General features: G+C 54.5%; 1 protein-coding gene across 1 annotated transcript in view; it reads right to left on the reverse strand.

Annotated features, from left to right (window-relative positions):
* Positions 1-19,744, reverse strand: part of TNXB (tenascin XB) — a 60,703-nt gene that overhangs the window by 32,145 nt on the left and 8,814 nt on the right. Inside the window, 8 exon segments of the mRNA XM_038769074.1 lie at positions 633-962; positions 1,987-2,289; positions 3,109-3,408; positions 6,291-6,581; positions 7,990-8,277; positions 9,035-9,385; positions 17,501-17,764; positions 19,558-19,714. Coding sequence (XP_038625002.1) covers positions 633-962; positions 1,987-2,289; positions 3,109-3,408; positions 6,291-6,581; positions 7,990-8,277; positions 9,035-9,385; positions 17,501-17,764; positions 19,558-19,714 — 2,284 coding nt within the window.

Below are 19,744 nucleotides of genomic sequence, written 5' to 3' on the forward strand. Positions count from 1 at the left end.
GTTGCGGGGGCTCCTAGGAAGTGGGAAGGGAGGGCATCTGAGGGGGCGGTGGAATCGATAGGAAAGGACAGAGATGCTAAAGGAGTCGGGAAGCAGTGTGGCATAGTGAAAGAACCCAGAACTGGGAGCCCGGCCCTGCCACTTGTCCACTGTGTGACCTTGGGGAAGTAATTTCACTTCTCTGGGCCTCAGTTTCCTCAACTATGTAACGGGGATTCAATACCTGTTCTCCCTCCTACTTAGACTGTGGAACTCCATGTGAGACAGGGACTGGGTCCAACTCGATTAACTTGCATCTATCCCAGCGCTTAAACAGTGCTTGACACACAGTAAACATAGTAGACACATACTATTAAACAAAAAAAGTTGGACACCGTCAGGGAGGACTAGGACTATCTTGCGTCCAATAAATGTCATTTTTTAAAAAATCAACGCAAGTAAATACCAATTGGTTGATTGACTAAGGCTCTGAGAAGGGCAGGGCAACTGGCTAGGGGGTGGCAGAGCCCCTCGGTGAACTCTAAGAGGGCAGGGGCCAACCGGCCCAACGAGTCCTGGCAGGGAGAAGAGGCCCAGAGCGGGGAAATGATGGATCAGTGAGGCGGCATTTTGGGGGATCCGGGCTGTCTCACCTGTTGGGAGGGGGGCCGTTGAGGCGATGACGGAGACGGGGCCCACGCGCTGTTTGCCGTGGAGGCCGAAGAGGTTCAGCTTGTACTTCCTGTCGGGCTCCAGGCCGGAGACGGTGACCTCGGTCTGGTCTCCCCCGACCCGCACCGTCTGGGGCCGGCCGTCCGCGTCCTGATACAGGACCACGAAGGAGTCGAAACGGCCCTCGGGGACTGTCCAGGAGAGGCTCAGGGAGTCTGGGGTCTCGTCAGTCACCGACAGCTCTCCCAGACGGGGCTCGGAGGGGGGCTCCGTGGGAGGCTCGGAAGTCAGTAGTTCTTCATCTCCGGGGGCTGAGGTAGACAGAGGTGGGGAGAGAGGGTGAGCCAGATGCAGGGGCACACGGACTCGGGATGCGGGAGATTTAGTTAACGGCGGTGTCGGGAATCGGATGAGTTTTACCCCATTAAATCGGATGCCTGTGAGGTTGGGCCTGTTCAGAATTCCCAGTCATTAAATGGATCTACAACTCTAATAACTTCCACCTGGATATGCTCCCTTTATTCACCCGTCCCTAACCCCCACAGCACTTACTTTCATAGCCATAATTTATTTACTTATATTAGTGTCTGTCTCCCCCTCTAGACTGTAAGCTCCTTGTGGGCAGGGAATGTGTCTACCAGTCTGTCATACTGTACTGTTCCAACTGCTTAGTACAGTGCTCCACACACAGTAAGCGCTCAATAAAATACGATTGATTGATTGATAACTTTCTTCCAGCTCCCCTGAGCTCTCGGATCTGCCTTCAATTTCTAGCCCAGGCACTCACCTGTGGAGTTGGGAAGCAGTGTGGCCTAGTGGAAACAGCTCGGGCTGGGAGTCTGAAAACCCGAGTTCTAATCCTGGCTCCGCCACTAGCCTGCTGAGTGCCCTTGGGCAAGTCACTTCCTCCTGGACCTCGGTTTCCTTATCCGTAAAATGGGGCTAAAATACCTGCTCTCCCTCTCTCTTAGATTGTTAGCCCCAAGAGAGACAGGGACTGTGCCGTTCTGATTATCTCACATCTACCCCGGCATTTAGAACAGTGCTGGATGCAAAGTAAGTGCATAATAAATACCATCATCAACATGTAAAGAATCTGAGGATCGAGGGCCTGGGGCAGGGGAGGCCGGTTGCAGGGTCCAGGGCGGAGACCGGGGCCCGGTCAATCGTATCTTTTAGACTGTGAGCCCACTGTTGGGTAGGGACTGTCTCTATATGTTGCCAATTTGTACTTCCCAAGAGCTTAGTACAGTGCTCTGCACATAGTAAGCGCTCAATAAATATGATTGATGATGATGATGATCTGGCTCCAAGCTTCCCACACCCCTCACTCACCTGTCTCTCCGATGACAGAGACAGGGCCCACGCGCTCTTGGCCGTGGAGGCCATAGAAGTTTATGTTGTACTTCCTGTCGGGCTCCAGGCCAGAGATGGTGACCTCAGTCTGGTCGCCCCCAACCCGCACGGTCTGGGGCCGCCCATCCGAGTCTTCATATTGGACGACGAAAGAGTCGAAGTGGCCCTCGGGGACCGTCCAGGAGAGGCGCAGGGAGTCTGCAGTCTCATCCGACACCGACAGCTCCCCGAGGCGGGGAGGTTCCGGGGCCTGCGTGGCTGGGGTCTCTTCCTCTTGAGGGGCTGTGGGGGGGAGGGAGAGAGAGAGACAGTAAATGCCTTCATGTGTTCAATCTTTCCTCAAATATTACTGATTAATTCATAGATCATCATCATCATCAATCGTATTTATTGAGCGCATACTATGTGCAGAGCACTGTACTAAGCGCTTGGGAAGTACAAATTGGCAGCACATAGAGACAGTCCCTACCCAACAGTGGGCTCACAGTCTAAAAGGGGGAGACAGAGAACAAAACCAAACATACTAACAAAATAAAATAAGTAGAATAGATATGTACAAGTAGAATAAATAAATAAATAAATAGAGTAATAAATATGCACAAACATATATACATATATAGATCGATTAGACTGTGAGCCCACTGTTGGGTAGGGACTGTCTCTATGTGTTGCCAATTTGTACTTCCCAAGCGCTTAGTACAGTGCTCTGCACATAGTAAGCGCTCAATAAATACGATTGATGATGATTGCTGCTTCCTCTACTCATAAAGGATTTTGGTGTCCGCCTCCCCAACCAGATGGCAGGGATTGTGTCTGCCAACTCTACTGGCAGGCCAGGTCATGCTGCTTCTCAGGGTTGGGGGGAGAGGCTGGAGGGAAAGAGGCCAGGGAGAAGACTGGTGTTTCTAACCAGGTTATGAAAAGAACTGGGGCCAAGCTGTTGGGATGGAGTGGGAGGGGTGGATCGGGGAAATGCAGCATTAGAGGAGCGGGCAGGATTTGGGGGAAAGGAGGAGGAGAGGGAGCCCAAGTGGGTTTTGAGGAAGGAGAAAGGATGCACAAGGAGGCAGGGCAGGGGAGGAGCACAGGGTCTTCACTCACCAGTGGTTCCATCGGCGGAGATGGGGCCGACGCGCTTCTTGCCCAGGAGCCCGAACAGATTGAACTTGTACTTGCGGGCGGGGTCCAGAGGGGAGATGGTGACTGAGCGTTCGGGCCCCTCCACGGGCACCGCCCGGGGCCGCCCCTTGGCATCCTTGTACTGGACCAGGAAGGAGTCGAAGCGGCCCTCGGGGACCGTCCAGGAGAGGCGCAGCGAGTCCGGGGTCGGGTCCGACACCCACAGCTCACCCAGGCGGGGCTCCGGGGCCCGGAGGGTAGGGGTCGCTTCGTCTCGCGGGGCTGGGGCAGAGAGATGGGAAGAGATGTGAGCCCACTGTTGGGTAGGGACCGTCTCTATATGTTGCCAACTTGGACTTTCCAAGCGCTTAGTACAGTGCTCTGCACACAGTAACCACTCAATAAATACGATTGATTGATTGATTGATTGATTGGAGGGTGAAAGCTCTCGGACAGGTTCGGCGGTTGGTCGCCCTGATCTGTCCCCCAAATCAGAGAGGGAGGACAGGTTGAGGTTGGATGAGTGAGGGACGAGGGTCTTCCCTGAACTTTCCAGGGAAGCTGTTGGACAAGCCGAGCTGACCTGCCTGAAGGCGGGACGCTGGGAAGGCCCTAACTGGGGTGGCGGGCCCTCGCTCTAGAACAGTGCTTTGCACATAGTAAGCGCTTAATAAATACCATTATTAATTAATTAAGTCACTTCACTTCTCTGGGCCTCAGTTCCCTCATCTGTAAAATGGAGGTGAAGACTGTGAGCCCCCGTGGGGCACCCTGGTCACCTCGTATCCTCCCCAGCGCTTAGAACGGTGCTTTGCACATAGTAAGCACTTAATAAATACCATTATTAATTAATTAAGTCACCACTTCTCTGGGCCATATTTATTACATATTTATAATAACATATTTATTACTCCATTTATTTATTTATTTTACTTGTACATATCTATTCTATTTATTTTATTTTGTTAATATGTTTGGTTTTGTTCTCTGTCTCCCCCTTCTAGACTGTGAGCCCACTGTTGGGTAGGGACTGTCTCTATATGTTGCCAGCTTGTACTTCCCAAGCGCTTAGTACAGTGCTCTGCACACAGTAAGCGCTCAATAAATACGATTGATTGATTGATTGATTGGGCCTCAGTTACCTCACTGTAAAATGGGGATGAAGACTGTGAGCCCCACGTGGGGCAACCTGATCACCTCGTATCCTCCCCAGTGCTTAGAACAGTGCTTTGCACATAGTAAGCACTTAATAAATACCATTATTAATTAATAAAGCAGTGTGGCGTGCTGGGAAGAGCCCAGGCCTGGGAATCAGGACCCCGGGGTTCCAATCCGGGCTCTGCCACCTGCCTGCTGGGAGACCTTAGGCAAGCCACTTGGCTTCTTTGGGTCCCAGTGTCCTCCTCTGTAAAATGGGAGTTAATTACCTGTTCGCCCTCCACCTCAGACTGTGAGCCTTACATGGGAAAGGCCCTGTGTCCGATCTGATTGTTTCAATCCCCATACTTGTCGAATACCGCAATGACTATTATCATTATTATTGATTATTATTATCATTATCGCGGCTGTGACTGTTACACTCAGCAGCGGGAAGCCTGAAATGCTCCTCTTCTAGCCACTGTACCCTACGACTCTTTTTCGTTTTCTTTTGCTATTTTTCCCTGTCCTCATTTTTGTGCTGTTTTCTGTTCTTTTTCTTTTCTTTTCCCTTAGGCGTCTATCGCCCATTCCTTTTCCTCCTTGTTTCATAGATTATGAGCACATGACAGGGATCCTGTCTACTTCTCACCTGTGTATTCTTTCCCAGCTCCCAGTACAGTGCCCTGCACCAAGTAAGCACTTAATAAATACTATTACTACTCCTACTGCTACTACTACTACTACAAATATTATTACTACTGCTGCTACTACAACTACTATTACTACTTTTATAACTACTAGAGAATCAGCGGGCTCAGTGTAAAGAGCCCTGGCTTTGGAGTCAGAAGTATGGGTTCAAATCCCGGCTCTGCCAACTATCAGCTGTGTGACTTCGGGCAAGTCACTTCACTTCTCCATGCCTCAGTTACCTCATCTGTAAAATGGGGATTAAAACTGTGAGCGCCCCCCCCCCCCACCGGGACAACCTGATCACCTTGTAACCTCCCCAGCGCTAAGAACAGTGCTCTGCACATAGTAAGCGCTTAACAAATACCATTATTATTATTATTATTACGGCTGCTACTACTACTACTGCAACATTACCACTGCTGCTACTACTAATATAACTACTACTGCTGCTACTACAACTACTATTACTACTTCTATAACTACTAGAGAAGCAGCGTGGCTCACTGGAAAGAGCATGGGCTTTGGAGTCAGAGGTCATGGGTTCAAATCCCGGCTCCGCCAATTGTCAGCTGTGTGACTCTGGGCAAGTCACTTCACTTCTCTGTGCCTCAGTTCCCTCATCTGTAAAATGGGGACTGTGGGCCCCATGTGGGACAACCTGATCACCTTGTATCCTCCCAGCGCTTAGAAGAGTGCTTTGCACATAGTAAGCACTTAACAAATACCATCATCATTACCATTATTATTACAATTATTACTACTATTGCTACCACTATGGATGCTGCTACTATGGCTACTGCTTCACTACTACTACTACTTCTGCTACAACTACTACTATTGTCGCAACTACCACCTACGAGTGCAACCACCACCACTACTACTACTGCTGCTACTATTTCTACCTTCTCTTCCCACACCCACTCCTTTCTTGACAGCTACGGGGGCTTTTACTGGAGGAGAGACTAATTGGGGTACCCAGGGAATGAGGAACTCTGTTTATTTGATTCTCCCCTCGCCCTCCCAAGTTCAGCGTGGAGGAGAAGCAACCGAGGAGGGGCGGGTGAAAGAAATGAAGAGGAGAGAGGGCAGGCCAGGGAAGCATCTCTCCCCATGCAGTGAAGGACAGAACCTCCTGCCTTGGAGGATTAGGGAAAGGGAGAGGAAGTGGAGAATGAGAAGAGGAAGATGACGAGAAGAAGGAGGAGGAGGAAGAGGAGTGGAGGAAATGGGGAATGGTCAGAAAGGGGAAAGGGGCACAGAGAAAGGGAGTTTCGAGGAAGGGGAAAGGAGGCATGAGGAGACAGGGCGGGGAGAAGGACGAGGCTGCCACTCACCGGTGGTTCCATCGGCGGAGATGGGGCCGACGCGCTTCTTGCCCAGGAGCCCGAACAGGTTGAACTTGTACTTGCGGGCGGGGTCCAGGGGGGAGATGGTGACCGAGCGCTCGGGCCCCTCCACGGGCACCGACCGGGGCCGCCCCTTGGCGTCCTTGTACTGGACCAGGAAGGAGTCGAAGTGGCCCTCGGGGACCGTCCAGGAGAGGCGCAGCGAGTCCGGGGTCGGGTCCGACACCCACAGCTCCCCAAGGCGGCCCAGAGCCCCTGGGCCAGGATCTTTCCGGGCAGCTGAGGGAGGGCAAGATGGACAAAGAAGATGGAAGAGGGGCCACGGGACAGGAAGCTTAATCTGCTCACCGCCACGGAAAATGGCGATGGGGTCACTTCACTTCTCTGTGCTTCCGTTTCTCCATCTCTAAAACGGGGATAAAACAGCCGCTGTCCCTCCCTCTTAGGCTGTGATCCCCGTGTGAGACAGGGACCCTGTCTGATTCGATGGTGTTTAGCACAGTGCTTGGCACAAAGTAAGAGCTTAACAAACGCCACATTAACTATTACATCACCCCATTCCGACACCTACCTCTGTGTGGGGCTACCGGCTGGGTTTTTTCTTTCTCTTTCTTTCTCTTTTCATGGTATTTGTTAGCACTTACTACGTGTCAAGCACTGGTCTAAGTGCGGGTGCAGATACAAGTTAAGCAAGCTGGATCCAGTCCCTGTCCCACATGGGGCTCACCTAGAAAGAGGATGATTTAATCCTCATTTCGCAGAGGAGGTAACTGAGGCACAGAGGAGCTAAGAGTCTTACCCAAGGTCATCCAGAAGACAAGTGGAAAAGCTGGGATCAGAACCCAGGTCCTCTGATTCCCAAGCCCGGGCTTTTTCCACTAGGCCGTGCCACTCCTCTCTTGCCCCCCAACTTATCCCTGTCTCCTCCATCCCCCACTCCCAGCTCCAGCCCCTCTCTGAGCTTCAGCTCCCTCTCCCTCCTCCCTGCTTCGGGATCAGCTCTGCCCCATCAGCCTCCCAGAGCTGGGGACCGTTTCCTGCTGTCCCCTTCTGAAAGGGGCCGGAAGAGAGATGGAGGTGAAAGAGATAATAATAATAATAATGGCATTTATTAAGCGCTTACTATGTGCTTACTTAGACTGTGAGCCCACTGTTGGGTAGGGACTGTCTCTATATGTTGCCAATTTGTACTTCCCAAGCGCTTAGTACAGTGCTCTGCACACAGTAAGCGCTCAATAAATACGATTGATGATGGGGAGGTTACAAGGTGATCGGGTTGTCCCTCATGGGGCTCACAGCCTTAATCCCCATTTTACAGATGAGGTAACTGAGGCACAGAGAAGTGAAGTGACTTGCCCAAAGGCACCCAGCTGACACGTGGTGGAGCCGGGATTTGAACCCATGACCTCTGACTCCTGATCTTTCCACTGAGCCACGCCGCCTGAGATGTGGCAGGCAGAGGCAGCAGGCCAGAAGGAAGGGGGAAGAGCCAGATGAAGGGTGGAGCCAGACCCGCTGTTGGGTAGGGACTGTCTCTATATGTTGCCAACTTGTACTTCCCAAGCGCTTAGTACAGTGCTCTGCACACAGTAAGTGCTCAATAAATACGATGGAATGAATGAATGAATGAAAGTGGGGCCTGGAGTCCTGGGCCGGGAGGAGGGGCTGCCGGCTGGGGGTCGCTCACCGGTCTTGGCTTCGGTGGAGATGGGGCCGACGCGCTTCTTGCCCAGGAGCCCGAACAGGTTGAACTTGTACTTGCGGGCGGGGTCCAGGGGGGAGATGGTGACCGAGCGCTCGGGCCCCTCCACGGGCACCGCCTGGGGCCGCCCCTTGGCGTCCTTGTACTGGACCATGAAGGAGTCGAAGCGGCCCTCGGGGACCGTCCAGGAGAGGCGCAGCGAATCCGGGGTCACGTCCGACACCCACAGCTCCCCGAGGCGGGGCGCCTTAGGGGCTTCTCCACTTGCCGGAGCTGCAGGAGGGATGGGGTCGTGGTAACAGCCGTCACCCCCCAGACCTCCCACCTCCATAAGACACCCTGGTCCAAGCAGAGGACTTCCAGTATGTCGGAGGGCCCTGGGCTCTCTTGCGACAGTTTTAATTCCCCCCAGGATACCCCTGGCAGTTTCAACACCGTCCCTCTCGCCTCTCTCCAGCAGTTTCCACCTACTCCTTTCAATGCCTTTCTGTCTCCTCATTCCCCTCCTCTTTTCCTCTCCCCTTTCGGAGGGACCGGAGCAGGGGAAGCTGGCACGGGTGGGGCCGGAGACCCGGGTTCCCTGTCCTTCCCCTCGGGGGCCACGGCTCCTCGTCGGCCAGCTCTTTCGAAACCTCAGTTCACCCCGTCACCTCCTGGCCTGCGGCTCCAGGCCCCGCACCCGGGGGTCTTCGTTTCCTCCCCCAGGCCTGGAGCATTCGTGGGGGAGCCCCTTCCCACTCTCCAAGGCCGTGGCCCCGCTCCAGGGCCTGTGGTCCCTGTGTTGGCCAGGCCCGATCCTGGGCCCGGTGGCCCCGTGTCAGTCAGTCCCCTTCTAGACTGTGAGCCTACTGTTGGGTAGGGACCGTCTCTATATGTTGCCAACTTGTACTTCCGAAGTGCTTAGTACAGTGCTCTGCACACAGTAAGCGCTCAATAAATATGATTGATTGATTGGTGGGGTTGGTGGCCCCTGTGTGGGTCGGGCCCGTTCCCGGTCCCGGCGGTCCCCGTGTCATCCGGCCCGCCTCACCTGTGTGGTTCCGATAGATGAGTGGGGTGGTGCTCCGGCCATCAGGAGACACCCCGGACAGGTGCAGCTCGTAGTCGGTGCCGGGGGCGGGCAGGAGGGCCTCGCGGGCTTCGCCGGGCACCGTCTCCTCGCGGGCCCCGGGCACTCCAACCACTGACTGCTGCAGCAAGAAGTGGTCGAAGGTCTCCGGCCGGGCCACCCAGGTGACCCGCAGGCGGCCGGCCCCCGCGTCCGTCACGTTCAGCTTCCCCAGCAGCCCCCAGCGCTCCACTGGGGTCGTCGCCACCCCCTGCGTGGTGGGTGGTGGGGGCAGCCCCCGGGGCGGGGGCTCGTCCGTGGCGCTGGAGAAGCCTGGTGGGGGCGGGGGGAGGAAGGAGTGACAGAGAGAGATGGGGGTTGAGCCCAGGAGTCCCCCAATCTCCCACCTCCCCTTTGCCCCCTCTCCGTCCGGTCTCTGCTCCTGGAACAGACCTCAGAGACCCACCACCCCACCAACAGCCTCCGGGCACAACCTCGGGCACCCCTAGAACAGAAGCAGGAGCCCAGTCTGCCCCGAGAGATGCCCCCTCCCAGGACTTCCTGCCCCTCCCCGCGGCCCCAGCTGGGGGGTGAGTCCCGGCTTCCATTAGTGCTGCGGTGAGAAGCCTGGAAGAGAGGAGGGGAAGATGGTGGGGTTAGCAGGAGAGAGCCAGAGCCAGATCGGAGGGGTCGGGGGCAGCCAGAGAGCGGAGGGGGAGAGAGTCAGCTCCATCAGGGTCCGTCGAGGGGCCCGATCTGTGTTTGGGGGTCCTGCGGAGAGAGAAAGCCCCCCTCACCCTCCCCCCACCCCATAGCTGCCACGAGTCCCCTCCCGTCGGCCCTGGGCAGCTCCTGGATCCTGTGGGAGAGAAAGGCGAACAGAGCAAAGGCCCCAGTGGAGTCCAGTTAAGTTTGGGAAGGGTGAGAGACCCCTGGCTGTTTCAGTGTCTCCCCAGGCCTCACTGGCAATCTTAATACCCTCCCAGCCCAGGTTCAAATAGGGGTTTCAAAGCTCCCCGTGCCCGGCGTCTAGCCCAGTCAGTGAGATTTTCCACCTCCCTGGGCAGCCCTCCTGTGCATCTAGACTGGAAGCTTGTCTCTAGGCTGTCAACTTGTCTCTAGAACGTAAGCCCCTTGTGGGCAGAGAATGTGCCTATTATATTGTTGTACTGTACTCTCCTCAGTGCTTAGTACAGTGCTCTGCACACAGTAAGTGCTCAATAAATACGATTGATTGATTGATTGATCCTCTGATAGAAAAAAAAGGAGTGACTAAATAATTTTTTCAGTCCCTGTGGGAGCACATTTTAAGATTGAGAAATAGCCCTATTTCATCTTTTAGCAAGGGATTCCAAAACGCAGCAGAATGTCAGCGGAGTTCCCTAACTGAACGAGGCATTTTCCAACACATTCCAATTGGATGAGAACTGTATCCATGACACCAAGAAGTCTTTCACTGCCTCTCCCATATTTGATAGGAAGACAGCATTTCCAATACCACTTTTATGCAATGCCTAATAGCTAGGACATGTAGATGTTGAAGTCATTCAGCTTTTTAATGATCTAAGTATTTCCAGAAGTAATTCTTATTTTCCTCCTCTAGACTATCGAGGTTTTCATTCTTCGCTTCAAGAGCCAGGAACCACATGGTAATAATACAGCTCGACTCGGCCAACCAGGTTATATATCATAGCCTAATGCACCAAACAACAAATTCCTCCTTCTAGACTGTGAGCCCGCTGTTGGGTGGGGACCATCTCTATATGATGCCAACTTGTACTTCCCAAGCGCTTAGTACAGTGCTCTGCACGCAGTAAGCACTCAATAAATACGATTGAATGAATGAATGCATGATTGATTGACTGACTGACTCTCCTTCTCTCTCTGTGTGTGTTTTGTTAAACTGCCCGCTTGCATTTCAGTCACTGGCAACTCCCGCCAGGGCAGCGTAGCTCAGTGGAAAGAGCCCGGGCTTGGGAGTCAGAGGTCGCGGGTTCTAATCCCGGCTCCGCCGCTTGTCAGCTGTGTGACCTTGGGCGAGTCACTTAACCTCTCTGTGCCTCAGTTACCTCATCTGTAGAATGAGGATGAAGACTGTGAGCTCTATGTGGGACAACCTGGTGACCTTGTATCTCCCACAGAGCTTAGAACAGCGCTTGGCACATAGTAAACGCTTAACAAATACTAACATTATTATTATTATTTTGCTGGTGGTGGAGTGGCATGTTTGATTCCGCCCATCTCCCCACACTGGACTGTAAGCTCCTTGAGGGCAGTGTCTGTCACTGCTGTGGTGGATACAAAGCACCTCTGCCTGGGGCAGGCTCAAATGATGATAATGAGAAGAGAAGCAGGGTGGCCTAATGGAAAGAGCCCAGGCCTGGGAATCAGAGGAACTGAGCTCTAATCCCGCCTCCGTCACTTGCCTGCTATGTGACCTTGGGCGAGTCGCTTTACTTCTCAGTACCTCAGTTCCCTTATCTGTAAAATGGGGAGATTCAGTACCTGTTCTCCCTGTCTGACATAATCGATTAACAGGTATCTCTATCGGTGCCTGACACATGAGTAAGCGCTTGACAAATACCAAAACAAACACAATAATAATAATAATTATAATAACTCTGTGCAAGCACTGTGCTAAGGTGCTGGGGTAGCTAGAAGATAATCAAATAGGACACAGTCCCTGAGACACATGGGGCAGACTTCTCAGTCTAAGAACAGGTATTAATAATGATGGCATCTATTAAGTGCTTATTATTATGTGCAAAGCACTGTTCTAAGCGCTGGGGAGGTTACGAGGTGATCGGGTTGTCCCACGTGGGGCTCACAGTCTTCATCCCCATTTTACAGATGAGGGAACTGAGGCACAGAGAAGTTAAGCGACTTGCCCAAAGTCACCCAGCTGACACAGCAGTTTCCGTAGTGTAGTGGTTATCATGTTCGCCTCACACGCGATAGGTCCCCGGTTCAAAACCGGGCAGAAAAACTTTCTCCCCATTCCCCCCCACCTTACCTCCTTCCCCTCCCCACACCACCTGTATATAGTTATTACTTATTTATTTATTTATTTAATTTGTACATATTTATTTTATTTTGTTAATATGCTTTGTCTTGTTGTCTGTCTCCCCCTTCTAGACTGTGAGCCCACTGTTGGGTAGGGATCGTCTCTATATGTTGCCAACTTGGACTTCCCAAGCGCTTAGTCCAGTGCCCTGCACACAGTAAGCGCTCAATAAATACGGTTGAATGAATGAAAGAAGGTGGCGGAGCCGGGATTTCAACCCATGACCTCTGACTCCAAAGCCCGGGCTCTTTCCACTGAGCCACACTGCCCCTCCCCATTGTATTGTATCCCCATTTTACAGACGAGGAAACAGGAATAGAGAAGGGAAGTGGCTTGCCCGAGGTAACACAGCCAGGACTAGAACCTCAATTCCTGCTGATGTGATGTTGACCTCAAGGACGCCTGCACTCAGATAAAGACTGAAGTAATCAATCAATCAATCAATCAATCATATTTATTGAGCGCTTACTGTGTGCAGAGCACTTTACTAAGCGCTTGGGAAGTATAAGTTGGCAACATATAGAGACAGTCCCCACGCAACAGTGGACTGAAGGGCCGTCAGACCCAACCTCCCCATCCCTGACTCCTTTCACCAGCCTGGGGGTCCAGGGGGTCCAAAGAGAACGGGCCCGAAGCCAGAAGATAACGGAGCATCTTTCATTCATCCATTCAGTCATATTTATTGAGCGCTTATTGTGTGCAGAGCATTGTACTACGTCTTCTGAGTCTCCCTTGAGTTTCTGGGCCCAGGAGGGCCCAGGTAGGCTGGGGGCTCTATCAAGGGCCCCCCCCAAGTCAAGGTTGGGCCGCCTTGAGTGGAAATGAAGGCGGGGATCAATCAATCAATCAATTGTATTTACTGAGCGCTTACTGTGTGCAGAGCACTGTACTAAGCGCTTGGGAAGTCCAAGTTGGCAACATATAGAGACAGTCCCTACCCACCAGTGGGCTCACAGTCTAGAGGGGGGAGACAGAGAACAAAACCAAACATACTAACAAAAGAAAATAAATAGAATAGATATGCACAAGTAAGATAAATAAATAGAGTAATAAATATGTACAAACATATATACATATATACAGGTGCTGTGGGGAAGGGAAGGAGGTAAGATGGGGGGGATGGAGAGGGGGACGAGGGGGAGAGGAAGGAAGGGTGGCTTGTCAGTTTTAGCCCTTCCGGCCCTCGGTTCCCGTGAGGCTCTCCGCTTGGCGCCCTTTCGGCCTGCAGGTTCGCGCCAGCTTGCCTCTGTCATATTAGACCGTCACAGCGTGGCTCAGTGGAAAGAACCCGGGCTTTGGAGTCAGAGGTCATGGGTTCAAGTCCCGGCTCTGCCAATTACCAGCTGTGCTCTCCCCGCCCCCCTGGGAGTCTTTGCGGCGGCGGGAAGGGGGTGGCTGCAAATGTGATTGTACGTATTTATTACTCTATTTATTTTACTTGTACATATCTATTCTATTTATTTTCTTTTGTTAACATGTTTTTTGCCATCTGTCTCCCCCCTTCTAGACTGTGAGCCCGCTGTTGGGTAGGGACCATCTCTATATGTTGCCAACTTGTATTTCCCAAGCGCTTAGTCCAGTGCTCTGCACACAGTAAGTGCTCAATAAATACGATTGATTGATTGACTGATTGATTGATATTTATTCTATTTATTTTCTTTTGTTAATATGTTTTGTTTTGTTGTCTGTCTCCCCCTTCTAGACTGTGAGCCCGCTGTTGGGTAGGGACCGTCTCTAGATGTTGCCAACTTGGACTTCCCAAGCACTTAGTACAGTGCTCTGCACACAGTAAGCGCTCAATAAATACGATTGATTGATTGATATTTATTCTATTTATTTTCTTTTGTTAATATGTTTTGTTTTGTCATCTGTCTCCCCCTTCTAGACTTCGAGCCCGCTGTTGGGTAGGGACCGTCTCTAGATGTTGCCGACTTGGACTTCCCAAGCGCTTAGCACAGTGCTCTGCACGCAGTAAGCGCTCAACAAATACGATTGAATGAATGAATGAATGTTGCCGGTTTGTACTTCCCAAGCGCTTAGTCCAGTGCTGTGCACACAGTAAGCACTCAACAAATACGATTGAATGAATGAATGACTCTATTTACTTACTTATTTTACTTGTACAAATTTATTCTATTTATTTTCTTTTGTTAATATGTTTTGTTTTGTCGTCTGTCTCCCCCTTCTAGACTGCGAGCCCGCCGTCGGGTAGGGACCGTCTCTATACGTTGCCAACTTGTACTTCCCAAGCACTTAGTACAGTGCCCTGCACACAGTAAGCACTCAACGAATACAATGAATGAATGACTTTGGGCAAGTCACTTCACTTCTCTGGGCCTCAGTTCCCTCATCTGTAAAATGGGGATGAAGACCGTGAGCCCCCCGTGGGGCAACCCGATCGCCCTGTAACCTCCCCGGCGGTTAGAACAATGCTTTGCACATAGTAAGCGCTTGATAAATGCCATCGTTACTATTATTATCACTATCTGCCCGGGGTGGGGGGGGCGAAGGAGTCTCTCTGCCGCTCAGCCTCCCTTTCTCTCCATCTGTGCCCTCCTCGGTGCCCGGGCCCTGGAGCTGGGTCCCGCCTCGGCCCGTCAGTTTCCGCACCCCTCCCCTTCCCCTGCCTGCCCCCAGCGTGCCCGGGACGGAGCCAGCTCCCTGAGCGACAGGGAGGGGACAGGGGCTGGGCCGGGGGGAGAGGGAGAAGCGTTAGGGAGACGTGAGCAGAGCCAACGAGGCCTGGTTATTTGGGGAACGCCGGGAGCCAGGCCGGCCAGCTGCTCGCCTGCCCCTCCCAAAGCCGGGGCGGGGGGCCAAGGGAGACCCCGTCCCCCGCCGCCCCCATGCAACAACTCCCCCCACCCCCCGCCCCACGCTACCTGTGGTGGTGATGAAGGCGTAAGACTTGGAGGCCTGCCCGTCCCGGACCCCGTGGACCTCCACGTGATAGGTGGTGCCTGGCGCCAGGCCGGGCAGGAGGGCCGTGCGGGCCGCCCCCGGCACCGCCAGCTCCCCGCCGGGCCCCCCGGCGCCGGGCCCCTCCCCGCCGGGCCCACCCCCCGTGCTGGGGGCCAGCGGCCGCCACCGCAGCACCACCTGCTCAAAATGGCCCCGCAGTCCGTCCAGGGAGATGAGCAGGGCCCCGTCCTCCGACTGGCCCAGCACCTCGGGCTTGGGGTGGCGGGGGCGGCCCAGCCCTTCCACCCAGTCGACGCCCTCGGGGGACAGGCCGTAGATGCTCCGGGCCGAGTTCTGGGGCCAGCTGCCGGGCGGGGCCGGGGTCCCCGGGGCCCGGCGCTGGAGGTAGGTGAAGATGGAGCGGGCCATGGAGCCGTAGGTCTGGTTGCCGGGCAGCGGGTAGCCGCGGTCCCGGAGGTAGCGCTCCAGATCCTGCACCGAGTCCCGGAAGCGGCCCAGCTCGGAGGCCAGGTGGCCCAGATCCCGGAACGGGAGCGGGGTGGGCCGGGACCCCCTCCGAGGCGGCGGCATCTCCTCCTTCGGGCGTCCCCGTGGGCGCCCCTGCTCCTCCCGAGGCCGCGCTGGGCCCGGGACCGGGGTGGGACGGGGCCGGGGCCGGGGCCGGGGCCGAGGGGGTTGGGGCGGGACGCGGGGACGAGACTCCCAGAAGTTGTGGGACGGTGCTGCTGGGAGCAAAATAAGGCGGGTGGGGGGAGAGGGAGAGGAAGGAGGCGGGGGTCAGGGAAGATCGGACACCGGGACCATCCCCACCTCCTCAAAAACCCTTCAAGCCTCCCCGGCTCCCCGACGCCCTGCTTGCCCTGGCCCCTGGCCCACCTGAAAGGGTAAAGGAGAGAAAGGAGAGTCAGTGTTCCCTACTGCCCCTGCAACACACACACACATACCTGCACACACGTGCACGCAAGCACACATGTGCACGCACACATACACACACACAGCCCCTTCCTGATGGCCGGCGGGCCCCCCCCCTGGAAAGAAGACTGGGCGGCCACTGGGTCCCCGTAGCTGGAGGAAGCAAGAGGGGGAGAATGGGGCTTTGGAGGGGGTGGGCGGGAGATTGGGATTCGGGCCGGCAAGTGAAGGCTTCGCCGGATATGGAGACTTGGAGGGCTCCGGCCTGCTCGAGGTGGGGAGAGGAGGAGGGAGAAATCCAGGAGCCTGAAAGAGACTTGGGAATGGAGGTGGTGAGAGGGGACCCGTAACTCACTTCTCATCAGCCCCCCAGCCCAGACTTGCCCCCCACCTTAAAGCTGACCCTGACCCCTGACCCCCGCCCCTGGGCCTGCTCTGAATCCAGACCCCAATTCCAGTTATCCCGCTGGGCCAGAGGGGCCTCTAGGGATGGCTCAGGCCCCAGCCCCGGCCTCGGGTGCCCAGGGCTTTCTCCTCTGCTGGGACGCTGAGATGTCTCTGAGGAAAAGGCCGGTGGACTGACCGGTGGGCTCCCTATTCCCCTCGCCCCACCCTCCATGGCCTGGACGCTGGTCCGGACACGTCCCTCTAGACTGTAAACTCACTGTGGGCAGGGAACGTGCCTACCAACTCTGTTGCGTTGGACTCTCCCCAGCTCTCAGCCCAGTGCTCCGCACACCGTAAGCGCTCGATGCATAGACCATTGATGGATTGATATATACCGTTGATTAATACGACCCCGAGGAGGGTGTTCCAGATGCTCTGGCTGACTCCTGAGGCCCCAGAACCCAAGGAATGAACACTGGGGTTCCCCTAGTCCCCCCACGGGGTCGGGGGCAGGGGTGAAGGACAGGTCACCCCTTCAGGCCAGCGACAGATGAGTCCCCTCTGCCCAGGCCACAGTAGACAGGCTCCGGGACAATAATTGTAAAAATAACTAGAACAGTGCTTTGCACACAGTAAGCGCTTAACAAATACCATTATAAAATAACTGTGTTATTCGTTAAGTGCCTACTATGTGCCAAGCACTGTACTAAGTGATTGTGCTAACTGGCCCCGCAGCCCGTTGAAGGAGATGAGATAAGTGCTGGGGTAGATACAAGACCATCAGGTCCCGCATGGGGCTTCCGGTCTAAGTAGGAGGGAGAACAGGGATCGAATCCCCTTTTCACAGAGGAGGCAACGGAGGCCCAGAGAAGTGAAGTAACTTGCCCCAGGTCACCCAGCAGACAAGCGGCAGAGCCGGGATGAGAACCCAAGTCCTCTGACTCCCGGGCCTGGGCTCTTTCCGCTAGGCCACACCGTTTTTCTCGTCCACGATGCAGTCCGTGCCCAGACCATCACCGCCAGGGAGAACCACGGGTCTCCAGGGGAGATTCGGGGACGGGGAGATGGTGGGGGGAAAGGGGGAGCACCAGCCCGAGCCCCTCTTCCCTCCCTGGTGGTCCCCCTGCCCGCTCGCTCCCCGGCCCGGCCCGGGTAGGCGGTACCTGTGTTGGCCCTGACGGAGGCCGGGTAGCTGACGGCCCGGCCTCTCTCGGCGGTGACGGTAACCACGTACTCCACGCCGGGCATCAGGTCCTCCAGCAGGACCCCTTCCTGATCAGGCGGCACGTCCAGCCGCACCCGCTGGTTGCCGGCGCTCACGTAGGAGACGACGAAGCGGTCCACCTCGGCCCGGGGCCGCAGCCAGGCCAGCTGCAGGGTGGTCGGTGTCACATCTGTCACCCGCAGGTCGGTGGGCCCGTCGATCACTGCACGGGGCGAGGGGAGATGCGACCATTACTGAACAGTGACGCCCGGGGTCATGGGCACCCCGCTACTTGGGCGACTCCTGCCAGGTGCCGAGTGCTATGCTGAGCGCTCCGGTGGAGGTGGGACGGCCCACCCCCTGTCCCGCAGTTTGAGTGGGAGGGAGAACAGATATTTCATCCCCGCTTTAGGGCTGGGGACACTGAGGCCCAGAGAAGGGAAGCAGCGTGGCCTAATTCATTCATTCATTCATTCAATCGTATTTATTGAGCGCACACTGTGTGCAGACCACGGGAAGTACAAGTTGGCAACATATAGAGATGGTCCCTACCCAACAATGGGTTTACAGTCTAGAAGGGGGAGACAGACAACAAAACAAAACATGTGGACAGGGGTCAAGTCGTCAGAATAAATAGAAATAAAGCTAGATGCACATCATTAACAAGAGCCCACGTCTGGGGGTCAGAGGAGCCGGGTTCTCATCCCGGCTCTGCCACGTATCTGCCTTGTGACGTTGGGCAAGTCACTTCATTTCTCTGTGCCTCAGTTCCCTCATCTATAAAATGAGGATTAAATCCTGTACAAGTTGGCAACATACAGAGATGGTCCCTCCCTGCCAAACCCTTGCCCAAGTCCTTCCCCCCATCCCGGAACTCTCTCCCCCTCCATCTAAGCAAGACCACCACTCTCTCCCTTTTCAAAGCATTATTAAGGTCACATCCCAACTCCACCAATTGTCAGCTGTGTGACTTTGGGCAAGTCACTTAACTTCTCTGTGCCTCAGTTCCCTCATCTGTAAAATGGGGATTAAGACTGTGAGCCCCATGTGGGACAACCTGATCACCTTGTAACCTCCCCAGCGCTTAGAACAGTGCTTTGTCCTTAGTAAGCGCTTAATAAATGCCATTATTATTATTATTATTATTATCTCCAAGATGCCTTCCCCTATTAAGCCCTCTTTTCCCCTGGCTCCCTCTTCCTCCTGCGTCATCTGGGCACTTGGGTCCGTAACCTTGGACGTTTGATATCATCATCAATCGTAATTTATTGAGCGCTTACTGTGTGCAGAGCACTGTACTAAGCGTTTGATATCTGCCTCACCCTCAACCCCACAGCACATAAGTACATATCTTTAAATTATATATTATAAATGTTTTCTTTATGTTTCTGTCCGTCTCTCCTTTTAGACTGTAAGCTCATTAATCCTGTTAATATGTTTTGTTGTCTATCTCCCCCTTCCAGACTGTGAGCCCGCTGTTGGGTAGGGACCGTCTCTCTATGTTGCCAACTTGGACTTCCCAAGCGCTTAGTACAGTGCTCCGCACACAGTAAGCACTCAATAAATACAATTGAACGAATGAATGAACACTCCCTCCTACTCAGGCCGTGAGCCCCATGTGGGAACAAGACAATGTCCAACCTGATTAACTTGTATCTACCTCAGCACTTAGTACAGTGCTTGATACATAGTAAGACGTTAGCAAGGACTGTAATGATGATGACGATGATGAAGTGACTTGTCCGAGGTCACACGGCGGGCTAGTGGCAGAGCCAGGATTAGAACCCGGGGCTCCAGACTCTGGGTTCCAGGCTCTTTGTCCTCAGTTGGACACGAGAATGGGCAGAGGGGTGGGGGGTCTCTCCCCTCTCACAGCTTCCAGTTTTGCCACCAAGAAATCAGGCCTCCTTTCCCTAAGACCCCCGCCCCCTCCAGCACCCAGGGATCCAGGAGACTGGTGTGCCCCCCACCATCGCCCCCCACCCCGAATCTCCCCTGGAAACGTTCGGTTCTCACTGGTGGTGATGGTCTGCGAGGTGGGTGGGCCCCGGCTGGGTCCCCTCAGGGCCCGGACCGCGACGTTGTATTCTTGTCCCGGGGCCAGTCCGCTATGGTCGAAGGCCGAGGCCGAGCTGGGCACGCGGGCTGAGAAGGGGGGTCCCATCCCCTCCGTCTGTGAGAGAGAGAGAGAGCAGGAGTAATA

This window comes from Tachyglossus aculeatus, chromosome Y4 (assembly GCF_015852505.1).
Source record: "Tachyglossus aculeatus isolate mTacAcu1 chromosome Y4, mTacAcu1.pri, whole genome shotgun sequence".
Classification (NCBI taxonomy): Eukaryota; Metazoa; Chordata; class Mammalia; order Monotremata; family Tachyglossidae; genus Tachyglossus; species Tachyglossus aculeatus.